Genomic DNA, 27,307 nt, shown 5'->3' on the forward strand with positions numbered 1-27,307 from the left:
TCAAAAAAATATTTTAAACTGAGTATTGGCCTTTTTTATAAAACACAGGCAGCATGAATTTCAATTCTTACATTGCCGTAAGAGTGACTAAATTTATACTGCTCATGTTTTATAAAATGTCTATAGCTCTAAGAGCCATCTGCCCATGCTTCTGCAGGTTAGTCACTTACAATATGTTGATTTATGGGGAAAAATTTCTATGGAAAATGATACTTCATGGCAGTAGTTCCTGGTCATGGCCTGGTCCAGGCCATGGTCCTGCAGTACTCATGGCAAACCCTTTACTAACACACCTCAATAAAGATTTAAATATGCACAATTCCACACATACACACATATTTACAGGCTCAAAGGCTTTGTACAGATGCTTCTACATTTCAACAGTGATCTAAAGCACACAGAGTTTGTGGTTTGATCCTGAATCCAAATTAAAAACATTTTATAGAGCGTTGCAGGAGCTCACGCTTTGAGAGAGAAAATGTCCTGTATGTGTCTGTAATCTGACTTTAGCTAAAAAATTACTCTGTTATTGTCTTCTTGCATCATTGACAAACAATTTTCCCGTAGTTTGTCTCTGTAAAGCTGCATTGACACAACCAGTATTGTATAAAACACTATACAAATAAAGGTGACTTTACATGACTTATCAGTTGTGTTGAGTTTGCATGATTATCATTCTGCAAGTGTGCATTTATTAGCTTTATGCAAAAAAAATAAAAATAAAAAAATTATATAAACTTTGTATTTTGCTGTGTTTGGAGCGCAGGGTGGCACTCTTATGCAGTCCTGGCTTTGCTGGGGCACACAGGGGTGTCTGGGCTTTTCACCACCAGAGGAAAAGTCTGCAGTGCTGGGCTGGCCTTGGCTGGGAAAGGGACCATACTGGCCGTGACAAACATGCCCACTGGACTGGGTAAACTGGACCACTGGTTTGGATACACAGGGGCTGGCATCATCCCAGCAAAGGGAGAGGTTGGCATCAAGTATCCGCCCTGCTGAGGATGGGTGATGGGGTGCTGGTGAAGCCATGAGGCATGATGGGACCCAGAGATGCTGACAGAGGACATGACAGTGGGAGATGGAGCTTCCCAGATCCCTGAGAGACTGTTCCCCTTATCTAGGAAAAAAGAGGTAGAAATGGTAGGGAAAGATGTGAATGAGATGTGAAGACAAAGGCTTCTAGCAGCACAAGCACAATGTCGTGTTACCAAATGTGTCTGAACACAATTAATAGCACTAAGTATGCATTCTACTCTCAGCACTCCCACAAGGGCAGTGACATGATGCTAACGGTGGGGCGTACCCCCCTCACTTTACTGTGGCATGTTTAAAAGGCCATTGATTATGCTTCACCCTTAAGACCTCTTCTTGTAACACTCGGACAAAACAATCCCAAAGACTTCAAAAACAGTGAACAGCTGTCTTAAGCTGTTAATAATCTTAAGCTCTGATACTTCAATTGTAAAAAATTAACTAAACCAGCCATTCCGCAGAACAGATCCGGTACCCAGTGATAGCCGGCAGCTTTCAAACATTCCTGTATGTGCGCTACATGAGGGTACATGCTAATGTTTTCATGTATTTACTTATTCATAGCATTACTAATTATAACTAATTACATTTATTAAATATTTAATTATATTTTATTACAAAAAGTAACATCTCTGAAACATTTCTGCTATGGTACCAAAATGGCTACAAAGAACTGTGGAATTGTACTTGTATTGGTACCGATTACTGAAATGTTGGCACTGAGCCAACACTGCTGGTTATTCTGACCGATTTAAAGCTGCACCACAAAACTCTGGCCACTATCACAATCTGTGGTTAAAACAAGAAATTGCATGTCAAATGAAAAGCAGTTCCTTTTTTAATACATTTATGCATTTAGCTGATGTATTTATCCAAAGTGACTTACAGTGCATTCAGGATATACATTTTTTACCAGTATGTGTGTTCCCTGGGAATTGAACCCACAGCCTTTTGCACTGCTAACACAATGCTATACCACTGAGCCACAGAAATGGGAACTCACTCAACTTCCCTTTAGAGGATCATATGGGGAATGCCTCTGGCATGAATCATGTGTCAAAACCAAGCGGCAACATTCTGATCTGAAAAATGAAGCCTACCCGGAAGTGCGAAAAACTGCAATACATCGAAAATCCGCCAGGGGAAGGTCCCAAAAGGGAGCAAATGTCCATAGCCCCCATGTTAAAATGTTCGTTTTCACAGCATAAATTCATGTTTTTACAAGTTGGTCCCATGGACTTTTATTGTATTTTTCGATAGCTTCCGAGTGCCTGACAACTGTGAGGGGGGTGATTTTTTTTCTAACTCGTTAGTTTAGATCGTATTTAGATATAAAATATATGACGATAAGAGTGTGGTTAACTTTGAGTGACAGCTTGATTGACAGCTGACAAGGCAGCGCCACGGAGAATGACAACAAGAAGCGCCATTTTTTAATACAGTTGACATATAATACTACTGTTTCTGTATCATGAAATGTAGTTTTAAGAGGTTTTCAGGCGAGAATGTGGTTGTTTAAAGCTCAAATCTGTGGTTTATTTAAAGATTTATGAAAATTTTATCCAGTTGATCCAGCGATGACCGGGCGCTCGGCGTTCATGTACCCCGCCTGAAGCAGTCTTTCCTCGGCTAGACCTTCTAAAGTTTGCCGCCAATGCAGCGGACTCTGGCGTCTCTGTAGTGGTTAAACATGAGATATAATTCATCTTGTGTATATCTAATGGGGGATTTTTGGTCTCGTAAATCTATAATTTTTTCCCTGGGCAATCGTTTTGGCTGAGGGGAAGTTTCATAACTTTATAAGCTATTTAACTTTACCGATGTATGGTTAGACTAGAGCGCTGACTTTGTATGTTTAACTGAATTGTTTGCTTTATTTGTATAGCTTCTTATACCTTTTACTTATACTTTTATAATGGCTAATATTGATAAAACTGAAATTTAACAAAAAGAGACTGGGTTGAGTTTTGTCATTTTAAATTTTAATACAACGAAGATGATCTGTAATGTTGTTTACGGCAAAATCTGTTGTTTAGTACAAATGCACATATTGCCTGGGTCATAAAATGTTTAAAATTTTTATATTATATTTAAAATGAAAAGAGGCAGGTTTGTGTTTTATATTTTGTTTTTTCATAAATAGGCAAACGTTATGTGTAGTTGAATATAATCAATATGCGTTGCCTGAACCACATTTGTGTGGCTATAATGTTTAAGATTTCTTTTAATGAAAACGAAAATAGTATGGTGTTTTATAACATATTTCGTTGCCTAAAATATACACAGAGATAACCGAATTTGCAGAGCGAGCTGAGTGAAGCGCACTGCGTCAGAAGGTGGGCGGGGTTAGGATTTCCCAAGGTTTTCCAAGATGGCGCATCCCATACCCCCCATAAACGGCTTCAAACCCGTTCTTCAGAAAGTCTATGGGTGACGTCACAGACGCTTTGTCCATATTTTTTACAGTCTATGGTCAAAACACAACAGTTAACTTGACACTGGTTAGTGACAGCCTGTGACATCACTACCAATGCCCTACACTAAGAATAGCTATCAAGGAGGCTCACAGAAAACCTAACAACTTGATACTGCTGTTCAGATGGAGCTCTGAGAAGTGCAGAATTTAGCAGTAGGAAATTATTGGTAATCTAGCTTTTATTTTAGTTATGCATTCTATTAGTTTTGCGAATTGGAAATATAGAGCTGAGTGTCATCAGCATAGCAGTGACAGCTAACACCATGGTGTTATGCTGAGGACACTCAGCTCTATATTTCTTCGCAGCCCAAAGGAACATACCAATTCACAAAACTAACAGATTCCATAGCTGATATAAAAAACTAGATGACTAGTAAGGTGTTATGAGGTGTTAATTATTGGACCAAAAACCTCTGGATGTAACCTAGAACACTGTCTAAGACTTGATGGCTGCTTTGTTAATTCGTCTTCATCAGTTAGGAACCTAGGTGTGCTGTTTGATAGCAATCTTTCCTTTGAAAAACATGTTTCCAGCATTTGTAAAACCGCATTTTTCCATATTAATAATAGATTTAAATTACGACCTATGCTCTCAAAAGAATGGCATATACACTAATATTAGTCTGTCTCATTCTTATTCCGAGGTCACTGTAGCCACATGGATCCAGTCCGTATCCAGATCAGATGGTGGAGCAGCATCTAGAGACGATCTCTACAGCCCTGAAAGACAGAGGAGACCAGGACAACTAGATGAGCCCCAGATACAGATCCCCTGTGAAGACCTCATCACCTCCACAACCATCAGCACAAGACCACGGGAACCAGACGAGTCCTCTGCATCTGTGTTGCAGCCTGGAATTAAAACCACACAATGCTGGTTTCATCTGGTCAGAGGAGAACCCCCCAGATGAAGCAGATCATCACTGATTTGTTTTAGCGTGCTAGTAGTTTTCTGCACTCAGCCGGTGCATTCAAAACTGAGGTGATTTCACTCCAGTGCTTTCTCCTTATGGTTGTGATGCGTTCGACACAATATACAGACAGTCGTGATACTACAAAATGTCATGAAACAGTTTCCTCTATCTCCACTATCCAACGAAGCCGTTGGATGTTGAATTCCCAAAGTTGAATGTGTAACCTATGTTCTTTTACTGTAGGTCATTTGCTCTTCAGTGCACTGATGCAGTGATTGATGGGTAAAAAAGGTCAAAAACTTTTGCCTTTAGAACTGTCTATGTTGGATTTTAGTTAACTGAAAAGTTCAACTCTACACAACAATGCAACAACAAGGCCCAGACGCACATCAGCACCCACAAAGACTATATATTAGTCAGACAGACTTTTCTGTGTTTACAAACATGAAACGTGCAAGAACAAATGATGCAAACCAGATTTTTATGTACTCTCAATTTTAAATCAAAATCATGTTATTTATTTTAGGTTCTATAGGAAAAACAGCATAAAGTACCTGACTGGGGACTCTGGCCATTGGAGTGGGGTTGGTCTGGAAGGTCTGATGAGATCTCTGCGGTCTACTCTGACACACGGGGAGCGGAGCTGAGGGGCGGAGGCAAGAGTTTCTTTTGCCCAATCATCAACCAGCTTGTGTAGGTCATCAGTGAAGGTACCGCTTTTGTTGTTGCTGTTGTTTGCTTGAGCCTGAACGAGTGCTGTGATCGGCCGAGAGGATGCAGCAGGCATGGCTGCGGGAGGCAGGTTCTGATTGGATGCTGAAGTCATGTGGGCAGCACCAGTACTGTGAGACCCTGAGAAAGAGATTGAGAAAGACCTCAAGCAACAACTCAGAGAATTCCCCGAGGTCCTCTGTAACCAATCTGCTGCTCACAGACTGCTGATGTTATTCAACACGGTTCGCAGTAACGGTTAACACAAATCTAGCCCTAATGAATAGAGGAAATAAAATGTGTGTAAACATTTGCTTTGACAATGATTTAATAAAGACTTTTAATAAATGATGTACTATTCATACCTGGGGTTGGAATTAAATTTGATTATTTGACATGATTCCTAATTAATTTCAACAATATGCTAAAAAACAATTGTGACTGAAGAGGCAACTGAACATGCTCATGCCAACAGTAGAGTTGAGTATGTGGATGTGCCACCTTTGAGAACTGACAAAGAAGTTGGTAACAAAACAGCTTAGTGTTTGAATGGCATTACAATTCATCTGAATATTGGGGCCTGGACATAATGTAAGAAAGGTTGTGCTAAAATGTGAATATGCTCACGTGAGTAGCAGCTGAACAGATGTTTTGTGTAATAACTTACAGTTCGAGAATTAAATTACAATTCTAAAAGATCGACTGTCGTATCAATAAATCGATTTGCAACATGCTTTTACACACACCATGTAAACCATTGCTGCTTTTTTAAATGTATCATAACACGCGGTCAGTTTCTAAACTACAAGCATGGAGTAGCAGTTTAACGGCAGTCTTCCTGAGCATGTTAGTTTAAGTTAAACTGTCAACAGGTGTTATTCATGTAGCTAGATCTGAACAAGTTTGAGGTTTGTTCCCAGCACCGTAATGCAAGAATGAACACTTGAGTATGCACATAACTATTGTATCTGTGTTTGTGTACTTATTTCTAGCCTAAAATCAAGTAGCTGGATGATTACAGAACCAAAGAAATAACAAATACATCCCATACACATATGACCGGGAATACAGAAATCATGAAGGTTTCAATAAGCACTGTATCGCACAGATATCACCATGCACCGAATAAATAAATAAATAAATCAAATCAAATCAAATAAAAGAATCAAAACGGTGACACACATTTTTACAACCTACTGTTGCAAACATTAAGCACTTATAACACAGGTGATCGCTCATGCCAACAAAAGAAATGAAAACCGCAAAGAAAGAAGAAGAAAAAAAGTAGACAGAGGGACTAGGACCGAAAAAGAAAGGAGTGGAATAGTTACTACTGCTGCACTCTTTCCCTAGACATAGCCGTTTCAGGGTGGACCCTACAAGAGCAAAACAGCAGAGAAGGAGACGTTAGGGGCAGAACAGCCCATTGGACAAGCTGCTGCACAAGAAAACACAGCGTCCAATCAGTGAACAGATACAGAATCAAGTGCAGGGAGGCTTCATCTGTGATATCACAAGGTGTTGTATTGGTGAGTGACCTGCTGAAAAGACCTTCAACCTTGGATTCTTAATAAATAAAATGGCCTACTTCAAAAACCCCATGAAATGGTTTAATGTTTTTTTCTTTCCTGGCTTATTTCCTGTTGAAACAGGGAGTTAGTTTGGGACAAAATGAATACAGCTGAATTCACACATTACTGCTTGTACCATGAATGAAAGCAATGTAGACTCTTCACATTCAGCTCGGAGGACCTCTTACCAACATCTTCACCTTTGCTATCCAAGGGTAAAGCTCATGGTTATCAACACTAATGCCAGCTGTCAATTTATTTGCTTCTGTTGTCAAATTAAATGGGGGACAATTATTATTTATAATAAAGGACATTCTTATTGTATTGAGCAGTTTATTGGAAAATAAACCATACAGGGCAGAAGACCTAAGAGCTAACTGAGATGGACTAAAATCCACAACATTTTGATTTCATGGGGTCTGTAAGTCAGGACTACATAAATGAATCATTGCCAACAATCCTTTGTCATCATATCTGGTATGTGTCTGTGGCATTGAGTGAAAATACAGAGCATGTAAGATTAAAACTGTAAAACAGAAGATTTTTAGATCTTCTCCTAAACCTCCACTTTTAAAAGCATCACCACCAACAACAAACATCTTGGATGCATAAAAAACAAATGATCCATCTCAAGTTATTTACAAGAGACTTTTGTAAACAGCTTTAAAAATGTCATACTGTGCAAATAACATCTAACATTTAAACACAGGAATGGTATAACAAAACAAAACTGAAGCATTCTATTGAAACATGAATACAATTAAAGTGCTGCATTCTACATTTTAAATTACAAAGTTAAGAAGGGGGGGGCAGTGTTTTTCACACAATGAAGGTTAGAATAATGACCAAATCATATACTTTTGACAAGGAGGGAGACCAAGTATAAAAAGAAAAGGGTTTCCTAATCATAGTTATGACGCACTGGTGGGGAAATTCATGTTTTCGTCCAAAATGAACCCTCAAAATGAACTAAATACTAAATGTAACAGAAACACAAGTTAAGTATAATATGCTTCTTGAACAACATCATATTATAATCATGCAGGTGACAGCCAGAGAACAAGAAGTGAGATAAAAAAAATGTAAAATACAAATACAGCCCTGATGTTCTCCACAGAAACCTGCTCGTCTTCTGACTCCATTCATCATCTCATTGGGATTTTAAGTGGAATGATAAGGAAAGAAGGCACAGATATACAGACGATACAAAAGCTTTGGAAGACATCCATACACACTCTCTCTGCTTTCAGTTAAATGTTGAGAATGGCCATGTTATCAGTCAAAGCTACAGCACAAAGCATTTGTACAGAAGACAAACTAAGGCCAGAACAGCAGACTTCCAGCTCTTTCCACAAATAGGATACACTTTGGTGTAGACGCGCAAATCTCAAAGTGTTTTTTATGAGAGATTCTGGATACACAAGATAAACTATTATCTAATCATTTTGTATTCATTTAGACCTTTCTACATACAGTATGGAGGACAGTGAGGCAAATAATTATTTTTCTTTTGCAGTTTTGACTGCATTAGTAAAGCTTAACCATTCAACTTTCGAAGAAGAATAAATGAACAATTTTTTTCTTTACATTTAAGTGACAGCTTCATTAAGGATTTAGGAAGTGTGCAACCCTGCTAACTATTATTTAATTTGATGTATTTTATTTTATGTTTTTTTAAGCTGCATTTTAACAGTAGACTGTTCACGTTTACTTTGACCTCATGAGGTTAATATTAAACACCTAGTTTTAGACCCTATTTTGTAGCGTATTCATGGAAAGTGTGTCACGGTTGGTAAACCGTGATCTCGGGGTGTTTGCACTTTGTGGTGAAATCTGTGTGTTTCGCGTCTGCACTGATTAGCTTGTGGGCGAGGACTGCCATCCTCTCCTGCCTTTCTACACGCCGTCATCATTCGGATAACTCACCCTCTCTCCGCCATCATCAGGATTCCTCACCTCCTCACCACCACTACGGAGTGTAGTCGTCTCAGCATCATTGTTTGTTTGTGTATTTATCTTCATCTCATCTCATTAAACTGTTAATCTCGCATCTGCTTCCAGACTATCTTTATACCCACCATCACAAAGTGCCATCTGACATGAAGATGGAAATGTAATGGCTGAGAATGTCTCAGTGTGTGGATGAGTATTGGATGTGAACATGACAGAAATACAGTACAGAATAACCAAAGCAAAATCAAGAAAGAAGAGCAGAAAGAAACAGGGGGAAGGGAATTATGGGTAACAGAACAAAAGTAGAACGAATACAAACTGTTGTGTATTCAGATTGACATAGACACAGGTCCACTGAGGAATGTAGTGCGTTGTTTGCTACTAGATTTATAGGTTACTCGCTCAGATGTTTGGTGGTAAACGGTCCAGCCTGTGGAGAAATGAATACAAGAGAGAGAGAGAGAGAGAGAGAGAGAGACAGGTGTAACAGCCGACACACAGGCAGCGGTCAGACCAGTACCCCATCAACAAGTATCATATCAGCAACACACCACCACACTGGTTAAGCGCCTCAGAAAACAGTGCTTAGTGTAGATGTTGAAGTGTTGTACATGTGCCTGTGTGTTTCTAACAATGGGAATGCTTTTCTGTAGTCTATATAACAGGTCTGAGTAGCCATTTCCACACATGAAATCCATTTACTGTAAAAATGCCATACAGTATTAACCATTCACTTCAAGAAGATTAGCTGGTTTTCCTTGTAACTACACCATTATGCTAGTATTGAAGACTATTCCAAATTATCCATGTCTCCTAGGGGTGAGCGATATGACCAAATCTTATTTTTACGGTATGAGAGATTTTATTTCAGGATAACGATATATATTTCGTTATAGATATTTTAATTTTGTTGTTAAAAATAAGAAAAAATAAGCAAATTACAAACACAATAGCACAAAAAAATTGTTCATTCAGCTACAGTAGGCCATAGTAGGTTTAACATAGTAAGAAATTTTACAGAAATTGAGTGAAGTGTATAAATAAAACACTTCATAGTCTTCACTGTATCAGTTAAACATGAACTGATTCTTAAAGATCCAAAAGTGATTCTGTCGAGTGCAGTGAGTGATTGTCATTAATAATGACAGACAGCAGCAAGTAAATTAGACTGCTGTCACTTTAAGACAGACTGCATGGCTCTAATATACTGAAACGCATCTGGTTTTCACCCAACTGTTTATGTTTATTTAACACATTACCGGCCATGTTTACCCGAATACTCCACACGAAGGGTATTTTGACATAATCGTGCTCGTATTTGACCATTCAAGCACAAAAGAGATCGCACGCTGTCTGATAGAGGCACTTTCTCATTGTGTGCTTTGTGTGTCAATCAGAGCGAGCAACACATTGAGTTCTTTTTCACTGCTTATTGCACTTATTAACTATCAAGTGCATCCCACTCTTTTTTTGATATACCGAAAAAATTTATGCATGTTCCTTGTCACTCCAAGGTGTATATAACTTTTAAGCAGTACTGTGTTACGGAGATATATTTGCATACCACGGAATACACAATATAGCAAAATTTCCAACGATAGACACTTTATTCCGCGGTAACTATATATATCGTCATATCGCCCAGCCCTGTCTTCTGATGCAAATATTTAATTTTACTACAGTAGATTTTTTTCCTGTCACTTCACTGCTCAGTCCCTAGTAAAGTGTTGGGTTCAGCATGTTACGATTCATTAGTAACTGACATTCAAAGTGTGTCTGAAGGCCATATTGAATTTGGCTGGCCTATTTTGTGCAGTGATTTTCTCCAGTAGAGTTTACATATGAAGAACTGTGCCCTATCCCAGAAGCTTAAGATAAAATGTCTTTTGGTTAGGATAATGCTTTACATACTGCCACTACGGACAGTGGCCAGGAAAAAAAAGTGGTCAGGAAGCCTGGCCTGCATCTTTTTCTGACAAACGGTGATGTGTGTCAAGGATGAATTAAAGTGGGCAGGATGCAACCCAGCCAGAAGTGCAGTCTAAGTTCAACAAATCCCATAGTGTGCATCGGCCTTGCAGGATCACAAACACACAACCTCAAAGCTGTCTCTGACATGATGGAGCAGGGGTATGTTGAAATGCCTACGTTTGAAGAGATGCTTACTACTTGTATCTCTCACCATCTTCTGCCCCATCTTTGAAGAGGTGGCCTACTGTGTTGTCTAAGGCCTGCAGGACTACACCAGCCCTGAACATTAATATGGCTGCTGGCCAAGTGGGTGTGGCATTGATGACCTTAAGGATATAGATGAACTCCTAAGACCGTCAAAAAGCTCAACCAAACAACTGAATTAGCACTTTAAGTCAAGAAGCATTTGGTTTGCACAATTTGTCATTCTATGACCGGTTCAACCACACAGATTTCCATGAGAAATGGAGATCGGTTAGATGCTCCTGTTGCTTAGTTGAGACTTTTTGCAGACAGTGAATGCTGTTGTCATTAAGTTTCACACATTGCAAAGAAGCAATCTACTGCTTTTCATCAAACGATTCTCCCATGAGTTCATGAACCTGTGTCGCCTGTGAGATGATACTGTTCCAGCTCTCTGCAAGAGATCTCAAGAGAAGCTTCCGCAAGAGAAGCCGAGAAGCAGCCAGGTAGTCTGGACTCCCCCAAAAATGACTGTGGTCAGTGGCCTTGCTCAACAGCGAATTTGTGCCACATAAGCACATCTGAGGCTGGCGACTAAGGCTTCCTTGTCCTACTGTGCCAAAGGGCTCCTCTTCAGAGAATTGCATCAAACCGTTAAAGCCAAATTCCTTTTCTCCTCACTGCCCTCGAGATTCTGTTTTGCTAGTTTCTCTACGTTTTTCATCTTGGCGAGCAGTAGATCAACAGCTCCACAATCATGGTCTGTGCAACAACACCTTCAGAGCACAGGACTCTCGCCTTGAGTCGCACATTTACAATGATCCTCCTGTTTCGTGACAGGTTTTTGGGAAGGCCTGCAACAGATAGAGAGGCATTTTATACCCCTCCTATCTCACAGGTTTTACTATTCTGTGCACTGTCAGACAAAAACTTTGGCTCATATGGGCCGCAACATTTGCAAGTCCTCTTTCACAGGCTTCATCTGTAGAACCACAGAAAACCATCTGTAGAACTCTTCCATAGAAAAGGGATGCCTGGTGGCATATATGCTTTATATATACATATATGCTTTAAATGAGCTTGACAGCTGGCTGATTTTGACAAGGCTGTTCTCGATCACCAACAGAAGCTGGGTCTGAAAGAAATTTAAAGAAGAGCATTTTGTTTTCTCGGGGTAGATCTGAATTCATGCACAATGTGCAAATGAGACTGTTTACTGCTCATGTCCATTCGTTTCGCTTTTGACCGAATCGGTTCCTGAATTCCTGTAAGTCTATTTTGCAGACTTCTTGGTCTCCTGGCAGTGGCCTCACCGATGGTAGTACTGGGTCTATCCCACAGTAGGCTGTTTCAGTGGTGGGTCAACAGCTGAGGAGTTTGTCCCTGTTGGCATCCTCACTGCACAAAGGGGTTACATGCAAATGCTATTAGCCCCTGTTAACTCTGAAACATCCCTGGTTGTTGACTCTGTTGGTACCTTTGGTGTGGATTCTGTCAACACAAGAGTTATGACAAAAGCCTAGTCAGTAGTTTGGTGCACAGTTAATGAAGGTGTACCGAGTCTGAAAGGGCTACCATCCCATGCGGTGCATAAAGGGAGATGATGCAGCTAGTGATGCGCGGGTCGCCTCATAACCCTGGGTCGGGGCGGGGCGGGTAAAGAAATTGGCACTTTATTTGCGGGGCAGATGAGGGCGGGTCACTAAAAACACATTTTTTTTAAATCCATTTATGTGGCGTGGAATTTAGTGGTGGACATTTAGATTCTTTCAAGAGATTCGTTTATTTTCAGTTCATTCACTAAAATGATTCGTTCAGATTCGTCCACTGATTTGTTCAGTGGCCATTTCTTCATATTACACAAATAGAGTGTCTTGTGTTATGTCTTAAGTCAACGAACGTATTTACTTGTGACAAAAAATGATTTGGCTTTATTAGAGTGTGCATAGTGCATAAATAACATTTTAATTGTTAGGTCAGACAGTTCATATATTATATATTTACATTAATAAATCGGGGATTAAACGTGGAGTTATGTTCTGTATGCTAAATACGAAAACAAGCGTATGTGCACCTATAACTGCGCTTTATATCTGCTGATTGAGATTTACATGCTTGGCCGACTGTCCCAGTATACTCTCATTCATTTCGTTCTCGAATGAGATGTATCAGTTCATTCAACTCATTCACCTACGAGAAGATTTTATTCGTTCACTACATTCAACAAATCACATGCTCCATCACATCTTGAGTAATTCTTTTACAGGATGAAACAGTTCACAGAGCTGTTCACGAGCTCACGCGCTGCTGTGGAGGGAGGAACTTCAGTGTACAAGAAATATGAGTCAATGGATTACTTGAATGAGAATGATTCGTTCACCTAAAAGATTCGTTCATGGACGAACCATCACTAGTGTAATTCCCTATAGCCTATATTAAATATTTGGAATATATATTTTCATATTTTATTAGGTTCTTTGATAAGGTTACAATACAAAGGTCTAAGCAACAATGTAACTTCCGTGATGTCCCCGATGCGCGGGACGGGTCGGGGCGGGTCAAAACATTTTCAGAAATTCAGAAAAGCGGGACCAGCGGGTTGGAAAAAAAGCCGACCCGCGCATCACTAGATGCCGCTATTCCTACTTTTGAATCAAAGCTGTCATGTTGGTGGGCTGTAAAATTTAGTTTCTTACATAAATCAACAGGGTTTTTTTTGGTATCCTCTTTTTGCTTAAATGAATTCATGAAATAACATGAGCCGGATTCAAACTTAGGTTGCTGCATAAGAACCAATGCAACAGAATATGTGGTGTTTGTGCCACATTTCTGGCACAAAGCATTCACATTACAGATTTGCTGACATGACATAAATACAGAACTTTTGTGGCAATGACCCAACTCCTTAAAATACAGAAGATCAATTGCTTTTTTGCTCACACATAGAGATATTTATGGCAATAACTGAATGTGAGAAAATGTCTACTGATCCAAAAGAATGAGGTTTCAGAAAAAGTATGAGCATCATGCAATCCTTTTAACTTTCTTAGCTGTCTCATGATCATGTAATGTGACTGAGCCATTAGGCAGTCGTTTAAATGTCACATTATGCTTGACTCCATTTAAACAAAGTAAATGTGTGGAGCGTACATGAGAGACTGTGAAAGTGGGCAATAATCCAATGCATGTAAGTGAGAAATGTCTGACAAAAAAAGACAGAAGGAGAAAGACATGATAATCTAGAACACGATACACCGATCAGAGAGGCAACTGACACCTTCGTCTGCATATCAACTATAAATGACTGTCGCGCTGTATCTGAGCCAGGCGGCATGCGTATCAAGCACTAAGTCATATGGCTTGGTTTCTGTGTGTTGATAAGGGCAGCTCCAAACACTAAAGTCTTGCTTCACATGACTGCATCATTTATCAAATATGATGTGATTGGCCGAAATTGTGTTACTACATGATGCAGTTTGTTTCCACAAGGACAGTGGATGTTAAGACATTTGTAAGACACCATGGCTGGTTAGGGCAGAGGCAGATGCATTTACAGCAAATATGTACAGCAGCATATGCTTGACAGACTATTGTAGATAACAGAGACATGTTTGTATGTGAGTGTGTTCACCTTGTCGGGGTGGTGTGTGTGTGGTGGGGCTGTAGATGTTGTCAGAGGACAGAGAGCCCTTGAGTGAGCAGGGCTGCTGAGTCTGGACTGGCTCCAGTGGTTCTGACTCGAGGCTCAGCGTGGCTGTGCTGGAACCCATAGAGCTGTTACCCAGAACTGAGCTTTTGACCGGAGACCCCGACACACTGGAGCACATCTCAGCTACAGGAGAACACAGATGGTTGACAGTGATGATCTGGGTTTTTATAGCGTGTTTTGTTCAGAAAATCCAACTTTTGTTTTGGTTTTTTAAAGTTGAAAAGAATTTAGACAAATTAAAATACAAAGCTGCACAGGCTGCACGTAAATGTAGTAGACTGCATATCTGAAAACGTTATTACTTAAAATATAATTGTTTGTACAATTATTAATATAATTACTTTGCCAAGCCAACACACTGATCTACATTTTAAAGGGGTCATCTGATGCCCATTTTCTACAATTTGGTGTTATTCTTTAGGTTCTCCATGAAATGTCTGTGTGACGAGTGGGGTGGGGCCGAGAGCCATGGGAACGGAGCAAGGCCAGTAAAGTGATTTGGAAATGAGTGACACCTGCGCCATTCACCCGTCTCGAGTCCCATGGAGGAGATCGGAAGGATACAAAAGAGGAGCTACGACAGTGAAGTACGAGAGAGGACCAGGCCTGGATTTTATTTTGTGTTTTGGTTTTGTTTGTGCGTGGCAGTCATCCGTGAAGGGCTCTTGCGCTGTTTTGTGTTCATTTATAAAAACCTTCATAGTCACAGGAAGGACGCGGAACCGGTGGACATTTAAATAAAACTTTAATAGCAAAATAAACACAAAACAGCGCGACAGCCCCTCACGGACGACTGCCTTGCACAAACAAAACCAAATCACAAAATAAAATCCAGGCCTGGTCCTCTGTCATCCTTCACTGTCGTAGCTCCTCTTTTATATCCTTCCAATCTCCTCCGTGGGACTCGAGACCAGTGAGTGGAGCAGGTTTCGCTCATTTCCAAATCACTCCACCGGCCTCGCTCCGTTCCCACGGCTCTCGGCCCCACCCCACTCTTCACAGTCTGCAACATACTTTGGTTAAAATTCCTCAGTGGTCATGTAAACCCAAACCTTTTTTACTTTGTCAAAAATGTCTCTGTTCACAGCAAGCCGTTTCGTTGCATGTCTCTTTAAATTATAATGAGCAACTGCTTACCCCACCCCTCTCTTCCACTTTTTGTGTATTTGGTGGAGAGTTACCATCAAACACAAACCTAATGCACTGCGTTCTCAGTGGCTCTGATGCCGGGAGAGAATATGAAGACTCTTATGTTCACTTTTACATCCAACTGCTCGAGCGCCAAGAAAATAGCGGACAGCATACAACAGGCTAAGGGCAGAGACATGCTAATACAGTACTGTCCGTCAGCGGGTGTGGGTGGGGCTTGAGCAATATGACGTCATACTGCTCAGAAAATCTAAACGGCTTGATAATCGAGAGAGTCAGTAGAGAAAAAGTAGTGAATGGATTTTTATCATTGTAGGGTGGTTGTGTCCACACTGCTAAGACACAATTATATGCAAACACCTTGTAAAAGTCATTACTTCTGTCATTTTAAAGCAGGTACTCCGGCCCATGCAGACTTTTGCATACATACTGGAACTGTTGCTTCGGTTGTTCCTAAACTGTTGCACCATGGGATTGAGCAGTTGGCTTCCCTTCAGCTTGTGTTTGGAGGCTCTGTGGCGGCGGTCTGTAGGTGGCACTGGATGCAAGAAGCCCATGCCGGGAGGAACCAGTCGACCTAATCGAGAGTACAACTGCTCGATCTCTCCTCTCTGATAAACCTGAAGCTCAGAGATCTCCTTCATGTGCCTGCAAACATTAAACTTTTTGTTATGGTTTTCATTCTTTTATTTAGCGAAAAGTGTATTAACTGTATTAAGAAATGAAAGTGGGTGAGTGGTGGTAAATGGGGCCTTTCACCCAAAACTCTTTGAGCTATACTCACTTCTCTCTCAACTTCTGCAGCTCTCGTTTCATATCAGCATCCTCAAATTCAGAGTCATTATCACTGCTGACGTAAGCAGAGTGGGCGTGGCCAGTAACGGATGGGGCATGTCCGTTCACCAGAGGACAAGTGCGTGAGTCAGAGCTTTGGACACTGCTACTGTGACCTGAACGCCGGAAGAATGCCACCACCCGCTTCATGAATTCCCCGCCACTGCACTCTGACAGAACAGGAGCTGGAGTTGTGGGTTTAACAGACAGAGTCTGGCTCTGATCCTCCTCTTCTGTGTCAGAGGACAGGCACTGTGCTGTCCCGTCCGATGACAATGAGCTCTGAGAACACGTTATTGTGGGTCTGGCCTCTGGAAAAGAAGTAGTTGTGTCCTGAAAAAACAAATGTAAATTAGAGCCTGACCGATTTATCGGTTCTGCCAAATATACTGCACAATATGAGCCTGTTGCAGATATATCAGCATCTGTTTATATGGCGCAGATATGCCACTGATATGAAATTTTTTTTAGAACATAAACTGCACTTAAACACTTCTAACTTGTGTAATTACATCGTTTGTCCAGCAGAGCATGCTCCATTGTTTGCTACTGAGGACCTGGATGAAACGCTTTAAAGCTTAAGTGTGTAGAATACTGTAGAAAAGGAAAGTCAACTGCATCATCTGCTGGACACTCTTAGGTAAGGCAAGGCAAGGCAAGTTTATTTATAAAGCACATTTCGTACACAATGGTAATTCAAAGTGCTTTACATAAAAGAAAGTAAAATAATCATGAAGAAAAATAATAAAAATAAAACAAGCAATCTTAAAAACTTTTAAAACGATTAAAACATTTACTTAATTAAAATGAATTAAAAAACAGTTAGAAAATGATTTTACATAAAAAGAAAACTGAAAATATAGTGCAATCAGTTCGGACATTGCACAGTGCTCATTCAATAAATGCACCGCTAAACAGATGAGTTTTAAGTCTAGATTTAAATGTGACTAGTGTTTTATCTGATCTCTTTTGGAATAGTGATGGGAAGTTCGATTCTTTTCCGCGAACCGGTTCTTTCGGACGATTCGATTCAATAAACCGGTTGAAAAAACCGGTTCACCGGTTCTTTTACGCTCGACGTAATGACGTCATTGGCGATGACGTAATGGCGTCACGTCTATCAAACATTCAAATATATAAAGTCAGTAATCATAACTTTAGTCAGTTAAAAACCTCATAATCATGAAAAGTTTACAATTAAGTTTTGCAACAACGCACCCAAATACAGTAACAGCAATAATGTGCATATGAGGATTTAAGTCTTGAAGATATAAAGTAAATAAATTAGGTGTCATCAGCGCAGAAACCACTATACATAAACCATTGCGATGTATTTGTTATTAAATGAACTTACGTTTCGCCAGATTGCCCCTTCATTCAAGCCCTCGGTTTACCTGCGCTCATAACATTAGCACAGAATCAGTTCAGAATCAATCCCCAAAAGAATCAGTTCGGTTCAGACGTGCTGTGAGTCAGTTGGCTTCACGCTGAATCACGCATGCGCAGTATCATCAGCTCCTCGGTTCTCAAAGCGGACACGTCCGAAAGAAACGGTTTTGGTTCAGTGTACTGATGATTCGAAAACCGATGCAACCGGTTCTTGACTCGAGAACGAGAATCACTCTAACCGGCACGTGCTGCAGTTCAGTATCATCAGCTGCTCTACTCGTGTTCATGTTCTGTTTACTACAAACTCAATTTGTGAATGTGTCATCATTAACTATAAATACAGTACACATATTTCATAAATCATCACTTATTCCTATTAAACATAGAGTCTTTAGAGTTCTTAATTATTGTCCAACTTCCCTGAAACCCCCTCTGGCCTATACATAATCTACAATATACAGATTAGAAACATTCATCTAAAAAAAAAACAATAATAATAATAATAAAAATGTATATAGATCTTTTATCACACTTTCCGAAATACTTTACACGCATGCGCAGTAGCATCAGTTCATCGGTTCTCAAATCGGACGTGTCCGAAAGAAACGGTTTTCGTTCAGTGTACTGTTGATCCGAAAACCGATGCAACCGGTTCTTGACTCGAGAACGAGAATCAGTTCATCGGTTCTCAAATCGGACGCGTACGACAGAAACGATTCTCAGTTCAGTGTACTGGTGATCCGAACACCGATGCAACCGGCTCTTGACTCGAGAACGAGAATCAGTTCATCGGTTCTCAAATCGGACGCGTACGACAGAAACGATTCTCAGTTCAGTGTACTGGTGATCCGAACACCGATGCAACCGGCTCTTGACTCGAGAACGAGAATCAGTTCATCGGTTCTCAAATCGGACGCGTACGACAGAAACGATTCTCAGTTCAGTGTACTGGTGATCCGAACACCGATGCAACCGGCTCTTGACTCGAGAACGAGAATCACTCCAGCAGTGGGCGTGTTCGTTCGTCATCTGGCTCGGATTGGTGTTCATCTTCAGTTCGGTCTTCACAGCAGTTCAGTCAGTGTACTGTTTGAGTAAATGTATTACTCCGGGATATTGGTTTATTCTGACTCAGAGGGAGTGTCAGTCACGTTAAAAAAGTTAACATCTTAAGTAATTTGTGGATTAATGCTTATTGGAGACGTGAACCGTTTCAAACGATTCAGTTCGATTTGGTGAACTGGTTCAACCGGTTCACTGAGAAGAGCCGGTTAAATTGAACGATTCGTTCACGAATCGGCCATTACTATTCTGGAAGCTGATTCCAACTGCGGGCAGCAGCGGACTCCCCTTGTTTTGTGTGAACCCTTGGTATTTCTAACTGACTCGATCCTAATGATCTAAGTGCTCTGTTAGGTTTATATTCAGTGAGCATATCTGCAATATATTTCGGTCCTAGGTTATTTAGTGACTTATATACGAGTAAAAGTACTTTAAAATCAATCCTAAATGTAACTGGAAGCCAGTGTAAGGACCTGAGGACTGGTGTGATATGCTCAGATTTTCTGGTTCTAGTCAGAATCCTGGCAGCAGTGTTCTGGATGAGCTGCAGCTGTCTAATGGTCTTTTTGGGAAGGCCGGTGAGGAGCCCATTACAATAGTCCATCCTGCTGGTGATGAAGGCATGAACTAGTTTCTCCAAGTCTTGGCTGGAAACAAAACATCTAATTCTTGCAATGTTTTTTAGATGATAGTATGCTGATTTAGTTACTGCTTTGACATGACTACTGAAACTAAGGTCTGTCTCCAGAATCACACCAAGATTCCTGACTTGATTTTTAGTTGTTTGACCCTTAGAGTTAAGGTATGCATTCACCTTGAAAACTTCATCTTTGTTTCCAAATACAATGATTTCAGTTTTTTCCTTGTTTAATTGAAGAAAGTTCTGGCACATACAACTATTAATTTCATCAATGCATTGGCAGAGGGAGTCAATGGGGCTGTAGTCATATGGAGATAAGGCTAGGTAAATCTGGGTATCATCAGCATAGCTGTGATAGGCAATTTGGTTCTTTCTCATTATTTGACTTAGTGGAAGCATTTACAGGCTAAACAAGAGCGGTGTATGTTATGATCGACAGTGTCAAACGCAGCACTGAGATCTAGCAATACTAGCACCGATATTTTGCCAGAGTCACAATTTAAGCGAATATCATTTATTATCTTAATGAGTGCTGTCTCTGTGCTGTGATGCGGTTGAAAACCAGATTGAAAATTGTCCAGGTAACCATTTGAGTTTAATTATTTGTTCAGCTGATTAAAAACGACCTTTTCTATAATTTTGCCTATAAAAGGAAGATTAGATATTGGTCTAAAATTGCACAAAATGGTGTTATCAAGATTGCTCTTTTTCAGGAGGGGCTTAACAACTGCAGTTTTTAAGGAGTTTGGAAGTGTCCCAGAAAGAAGTGAGGCGTTCAACACTTCTAAAATATCTGCTTCTAAGCAGTTAAGCACACTTTTGAAAAAAGATGTGGGAAGTGTGTCAAGATAGCAGGTAGACGATTTTAGGTGCTGCACTATGTCTTCCAGAATTTTGCTATCAATTGCTTCTAAAATAGACATAGTTTCTTTTTGATATTGTGGCCGAATCTGTCTGACGTCTGCATTACTTGAGGATGTGCTAATCGCTTTCCTGATATTGATGATCTTCTCAGAAAAGAAGGAAGCAAACTCATTGCATTTGCTGTCTGAGAGCATTTCACTGGGAATCTGACTTGGGAGGTTTGTCAGTCTCTCAACAGTGGCTAAAAGAGTACGAGTGTTGTTTAAGTTACTGTTTATAAGGTTTGAGAAGAAATTATGTCTAGCTGCTAGACATAGCTAGACATAATTTCTTCTCAAATCTTATAAGTCAGATTCCCAGTGAAATGCTCTCAAACAGCAAATTTTCACATTAAAAGCATGAAGGCTGTCTTTATAGATGCTATAGTGAATTTCAAGTTTCGTCGTCCGCCACATCCGCTCTGCTTTTCTGCATTGTCTTCTCATAGTCTGAACTGCTGTTGATCTTCTCCAAACTGATTTCTGTCTGTTTGTTTTCTTACTGACTATTACTGACTATTTCTTACTGACCTGGATGAAACACTTTAAAGGTTAAGTGTGTAGAATACTGTAGAAAAGGAAAGTAAACTGCACCATCTGCTGGACACTCTTAGGTATCCAGATTAACAAGCATCCAGGCCACCTAGTTATCATGCACTGATCAAGCGACAGGACAGCCTATCAAATCACTGTGTTGTGTCAAATTACAACTGTTTGTTAAGATGTTTATATATAAGATCAGACAACTGTGCGGAAGACCCGCGGCCCTGCACTATCGATTGTTTGTGTAAACATAAACGCTGTAAACCAAATATGTATACATAGAATTGTCATTTTCAACTCATTATTGTGATTGTGCGATATTTCTGCCTAATTCAAATGCTAATTAGTTCAGAAGTGTGGTTAATGTTTCAAATTTACACTTAATGTATATCTACCTATGTTAACATATACTGTTTAGTTTCTAAGGTTTACATGCTATAAGTTTCTATACTAATCTGATCATTTACATTTGATAATGTATCCTGTTTTTTCTAAATCACTTAATTTATGTAATTTTATTTCTCCTTTCCTTTGTTTAGACCACACACACACACACTCACGCCTACAGTCGTGGCCAAAAGTTTTGAGAATTAAAAAAATATTGGAAACTGGAAAAGTTGCTGCTTAAGTCCAGCAAGCGGCAGGATGGTCTCCTAAAGAGGATTGAGCTGCGGGATCGGAGTGCCACCAGTGCAGAGCTTGCTCAGGAATGGCAGCAGGCAGGTGTGAGCGCATCTGCACGCACAGTGAGGACAAGACTTCTGGAAGATGGCCTGGTGTCAAGAAGGGCAGCAAAGAAGCCACTTCTCTCCAAAAAAAACCGGGGACAGATTGATCTTCTGAGAAAGTATAGTGAATGGACTGCTGAGGACTGGGGCAAAGTAATATTCTCCGATGAAGCCCCTTTCCGATTGTTTGGGGCATTTGGAGAAAGGCTTGTCCGGAGAAGAAAAGGTGAGCGCTACCATCAGTCCTGTGTCATGCCAACAGTAAAGCATCCTGACACCATTCATGTGTGGGGTTGCTTCTCATCCAAGGGAGTGGGCTCACTCACAATTCTGCCCAAAAACACAGCCATGAATAAAGAATCGTACCAAAACACCCTCCAACAGCAACTTCTTCCAGCAATCCAACAACAGTTTGGTGAAGAACAATGCATTTTCCAGCACGATGGAGCACCGTGCCATAAGGCAAAAGTGATAACTAAGTGGCTCGGGGACCAGAATGTTGAAATTTTGGGTCCATGGCCTGGAAACTCCCCAGATATTAATCCCATTGAGAAATTGTGGTCAATCCTCAAGAGGCGGGTGGACAAACAAAAACCCACTAATTCTGACAAACTCCAAGAAGTGATTATGAAAGAATGGGTTGCTATCAGTCAGGATTTGGCCCAGAAGTTGATTGAGAGCAATCAACCGTGTCCTCCGTGTCCTTACCGACACTCCATGGCGATGACCAAGAATCATACCTAAGAATCAGCACAACTTCCCTTCAAATACCACTGAAACTTTTGACCGCCATATATCTGTAACAGCACAGCGGATCCGTACCAAATTCAGGGGATTTTAAACATTTCACTGGGACTGTACTATAATATAGACATAAAGAATATCTAACCTGAAAATGGCTAAAGAACAGTAGTGTAAATTGTAAGATGGTGCTGCACACGGCTGCCTCAGTGCTTGGCTCTCCAGTGTGTGTACTGTTTTTGTTCATTTTTCCTGTTTTTTTGTTTCTCAAAAATAATATATATTTTTTTTTTACCAGGGATGAACTGCTGAACATTCAGGAGAACACGCCATAAAATCTTCTACCAGATTTCGATTACTCTGACGTTTAACTAAACTAAAGGAGGAGCAGCTGTGCAGATCAAGTACTTCGGGGGAAGAGAGTCGCCGCGTTCGTGAAACTCAGGCAGAGTGGATTTCAAACGCCATTGCCTAGCACCCATTTGGCGAATTTTCACTCTCTACCCAACAAAACAGATGTAAGAATTACAGAACCTCAGACACTTTGATCTTCTGAGACATACAATAGACAGACAGTGCATTAACATACAGACATCTGTTCCCACATCTCTCTGAGGGAAAATTCAGAAAACGCCTCTCTCACATATGCAACAGTTCTTCGATATCCCGAGAAACAGACAACACAAACATACACAGGCATCTTCGAGACACCCCACAGAGGTGCAGGAAATGCCTCTCTCACATATGCAACAGTTCCTTCTCATTCCCTTCCTTTCCTTCACTTAGCTCACTCAGAATGGTCAATAGTAGAATATAATGGTCTACATTAATCAAGTGATATTTACAGTCATGTCTGGTGTCATTTGAATTGTCTCAGGGTGACTGGTACAATGGTCTAAATCTTACAAAAGTAGTCTAAATGATAATACAGATCCTAAGAGTTAAGAGGTATTTTGCTTACTGTAATGGGAGTGCCCTTTCCCAGGGTCCTCCATGTAAATTACCTTCTGTTCCCATTGAGTTGTAAACCACCCAGGTTTGGGACCTGAGTTAATGCAAATTCCAATTGTTAGTTTCTGTCTCAAGGTACTTAAAGAAATGTTGCAAGAGTATCAGGGCCTTCTGTAGCAAGACTAAACCCATAGCATGAAGTGTGTCCACATACTTCATACTAGGTATTTTTCTAAAAGTCATGTATGCATCTTTTACTCTTAGATACATCTTTGAGAATTTGATGTCTTGTATTGATTAGATATCTCTGAATTAGCTTTGTAATTGGCATAATACTTACCTTACTGATAATAAATTGTTACATTTGATTTATTCTGACTTACTCTGAAATTATTTCCTCAAGTAGATTAAGTGAAGGCGTATGTTTCTGCAAATCTGTGTCCAGGGTTAAGTGCATACTTAATCTCAGGCTAGCTGAAGCATAGGGCACATCAGGTGAGGTTTTAAATTTATGACTAACCACTTGACTTTAGTTTAGCTGTACTCAGTTCGCTGGTTATTGTCTCAGCATTAATTAAGTTGTACTTAAGTTGTCTAGACAGATAGTGCTAGCATAACCACTGATTATTATTTTGAGCTTTAAATAAGTTGTACATTGGTAACTGTGGGGGACTAAACAGAAACACTATTTAAAGAATGGGAAGCATGGGCGACCTATTAAATAGTATTAGTCATAACTTCTGGCTAAAGTTTTGACTGGCGAGTTTGTGATCGGTGGGCACACGTAGAACGGCTGTCGTGGGACACCCTGAGCGACATAGATTCCTAATGAACGAGTAAATATAAAGTAAAGAATTAAATTAGAATAATCAAATGTCAGAAGAAGAATAAAAATAATTAAAGACAGGCAAACAACCAATTTGCCTTTCAACCTAAATTCGAGGTCATACTAAAATGGAGTCAGATTGGATTTGGATTTAAATTGAATAACTCCACTGTAACCCATTCTATTCACCACAGGACTTTTGCTCTCATTCTCATGAGTGTTTACATGCCTCCGCAGGCGCACTTGAGCTCAGCTTGACAGAAACTTGCTGATCTGATCACAGACACAGAACAACAACACCCAAACTCTGTTTTAATCATTCTTCACATTGATCTTCAACAGATCCCTGGAGCTGTGTGAAGTCCCTTCCTGCTTCAAATGTTCCACCATCATCCCCTTACCCAAGAAACCAAAAATCACAGGACTTAATGACTACAGACTTGTTGCTTTAACAACTGTGGTCATGAAGTAATTCGAGAGACTGGTGCTGGGGTACTTGAAGGACATTATTGGACCCTTGCTTACCGAGCAAACAGGTCCATGGATAATGCAGTCAATATGGGATTGTACTATATCCTCCAACATCTGGACAAACCAGGTACTTAGTTACATTATAATCCTCCACGTCCGCTTCATTCTCAAAACTCAGGCAATTGATAACACCTAGAATATCAAAATCAACTGCGGGCGGCAGATCATTTTCCTATTTGGCGCCTAAACTCTGGAATAACCTACCTAACATTGTTCGGGAGGCAGACACACTCTTGCAGTTTAAATCTAGATTAAAGACCCATCTCTTTAACCTGGCTTACACATAACATACTAATGTGCTTTTAATATCCAAATCTGTTAAAGAATTTTTGGCTGCATTAATTAGGTAAACCGGAACTGGGAACACTTACCATAACGCCCGATGTACTTGCTACATCATTAGAAGACAGTGGAGACCAGGACAACTAGAGCCCCAGATACAGATCCCCTGTAAAGACTTTGTCTCAGATGACCACCAGGACAAGACCACAGGAAACAGATGATTCTTGCTGCAGCCTGGAATTGAACTGCTGGTTTCGACTGATCAGAGGAGAACTGGCCCCCCAACTGAGCCTGGATTCTCAGGCTTTTCTAAGGTTTTTTTCTCCATTCTGTCACCGATGGAGTTTCGGTTCCTTGCCGCTGTCGCCTTTGGCTTGCTTAGTTGGGGTCACTTCATCTACAGCGATATCGTATCATTGACTTGATTGCAAATAAATGCACAGACACTATTTAAAATGAATAGAGATGACATCACTAAATTCAATGATGAATTGTCATTTTGCATTATCGACACACTGTTTTTCCTAATGAATGTCGTTCAGTTGCTTTGAAGCAATGTATTTTGTATAAAGCGCTATATAAATAAAGGTGATTTGACTTGACTTGACTTGACTTAGGATCTTGTTTTTGGACTTCAACTCTGCTTTTCACACTATCATCCCGGACATCCTTCAGAATAAACTCTAGAATAGAAACTTCAGAATACCGGAGTTCCTCAGGGCTGCGTTCTCTCCCCACTGCCTTTCTCCCTCAACTGGTGCAGTCACAACAACCTGGAGTTCAACATGCTCAAAACTGTGGAGATGACCGTGGACTTCAGGAGAAACCCCCCTGCACTCCCCCCACTCACCATCATGAACAGCACTGTGACTGCAGTGGAGTCATTCAGCTTCCTGGGAACAACATTTTCTCAGGACCTGAAGTGGGACATTCACATTGACTCCATTGTGAAAAAGGCCCAGCAGAGGTTGTACTTCCTTCATCAGCTGAAAAAGTTCAACCTGCCACAGGCACAGATAACACAGTTTTAGTCGGCTATTATTGAGTCGGTTCTGTGCTCTTCTATAACTGTCTGTTTTGGGTCAGCCATCAAATCAGATTTAAGAAGACTGCAACGGACTGTTAGGACATCAGAAAGGATCATTGGTATGCACCTGCCCAGTCTTCAGGACTTGTACAACTCCAGAGTGAAGAAACGGGCAGGTAACATCATCAGGTAACAAAATCCCTTCTCAACCTGGACACAACCTGTTTGCACTTCTCCCCTCAGGCAGACGCTACAGATCTCTGGGCACTAGAACATCTAGACAGAAAAACAGTTTTTCCCCCATGCCATCTCCAACTTGAACAGCTAACATATGAATCATTACCTGTGTTTTCTGTAAGTCTGTGTTCTGTAATTCATTTCCGTAAATCATTCTACCACTTAAATTATTGTCTTCTCAAGTATTATGTAAATACATATGCATATCTCTATTTATACAGTTTAATATAGAGTAAAAATGCACAAATCTGTACATAAATCAATATACTTTTCCAGATTATTTCATATTATTTATTGCTAAATCTTGCTAAATGTATTTTTATTTTTTGGTCTCATGCCAGATGTGTATATATGCATGTACTGTATGTTTGTATGTACCAGGAGCACCTTAAAAAACACAACAAATTCCTTGTGTTTTTGCGCTCACCTGGCGAATAAAGCTAATTCTGATTTCATGCAAAAAGTCAAATGAAAGTTTCAGAATCTAGTCAACCAGTTGCTGCCTTTGGCGGAAGAGAACTTTCTAGATTATCAAATGGTTTCCATCAGAGACCAAAGAGATTAGAAAGAGTAAATTCAGGTGTTACTCATACTGTTATGCATGTGGAAAAGCTGGTCACATTGCTAGACACTGTCAAGACAAAGAGAGACCTCATCAAAGCTTTGTCTGTCATGCATGTGGAAAGGATGGTCACATAGAAAGGCATTTTTAAGAGAAAGTTAGGAAAATGCAACAACAGATAAGCTGTCCAAATTGAAATAAATGGACAATGGAAAAGAGAAACAAAGAAATCAAACCATTTTCAGAGACTGTTGACAGCAGTCTTATCACTGAGATGGAAAACAAGAAATGGGAAATGTGTAAAAAGACTCTGTAAGACTCTCGCACATAACACCAGAAAGAGACAAACATATGCATACTAGAGTGGAGAACATTGTCTACTG

At 40.2% G+C, this 27,307-nt stretch overlaps 1 protein-coding gene across 1 annotated transcript in view; it reads right to left on the reverse strand.

The window, feature by feature from the left end:
• Positions 1–328: 328 nt before the first annotated feature.
• Positions 329–27,307, reverse strand: part of LOC132114624 (serine/threonine-protein kinase WNK2-like) — an 85,740-nt gene continuing 58,761 nt past the window's right edge. Inside the window, 5 exon segments of the mRNA XM_059522840.1 lie at positions 329–1,117; positions 4,977–5,274; positions 14,443–14,643; positions 16,100–16,317; positions 16,454–16,836. Of these exon segments, the coding sequence (XP_059378823.1) occupies positions 1,114–1,117; positions 4,977–5,274; positions 14,443–14,643; positions 16,100–16,317; positions 16,454–16,836 (1,104 nt within the window). The 3' untranslated portion in view covers positions 329–1,113.

Source organism: Carassius carassius, chromosome 34 (assembly GCF_963082965.1).
Source record: "Carassius carassius chromosome 34, fCarCar2.1, whole genome shotgun sequence".
NCBI classification, from domain to species: domain Eukaryota; kingdom Metazoa; phylum Chordata; class Actinopteri; order Cypriniformes; family Cyprinidae; genus Carassius; species Carassius carassius.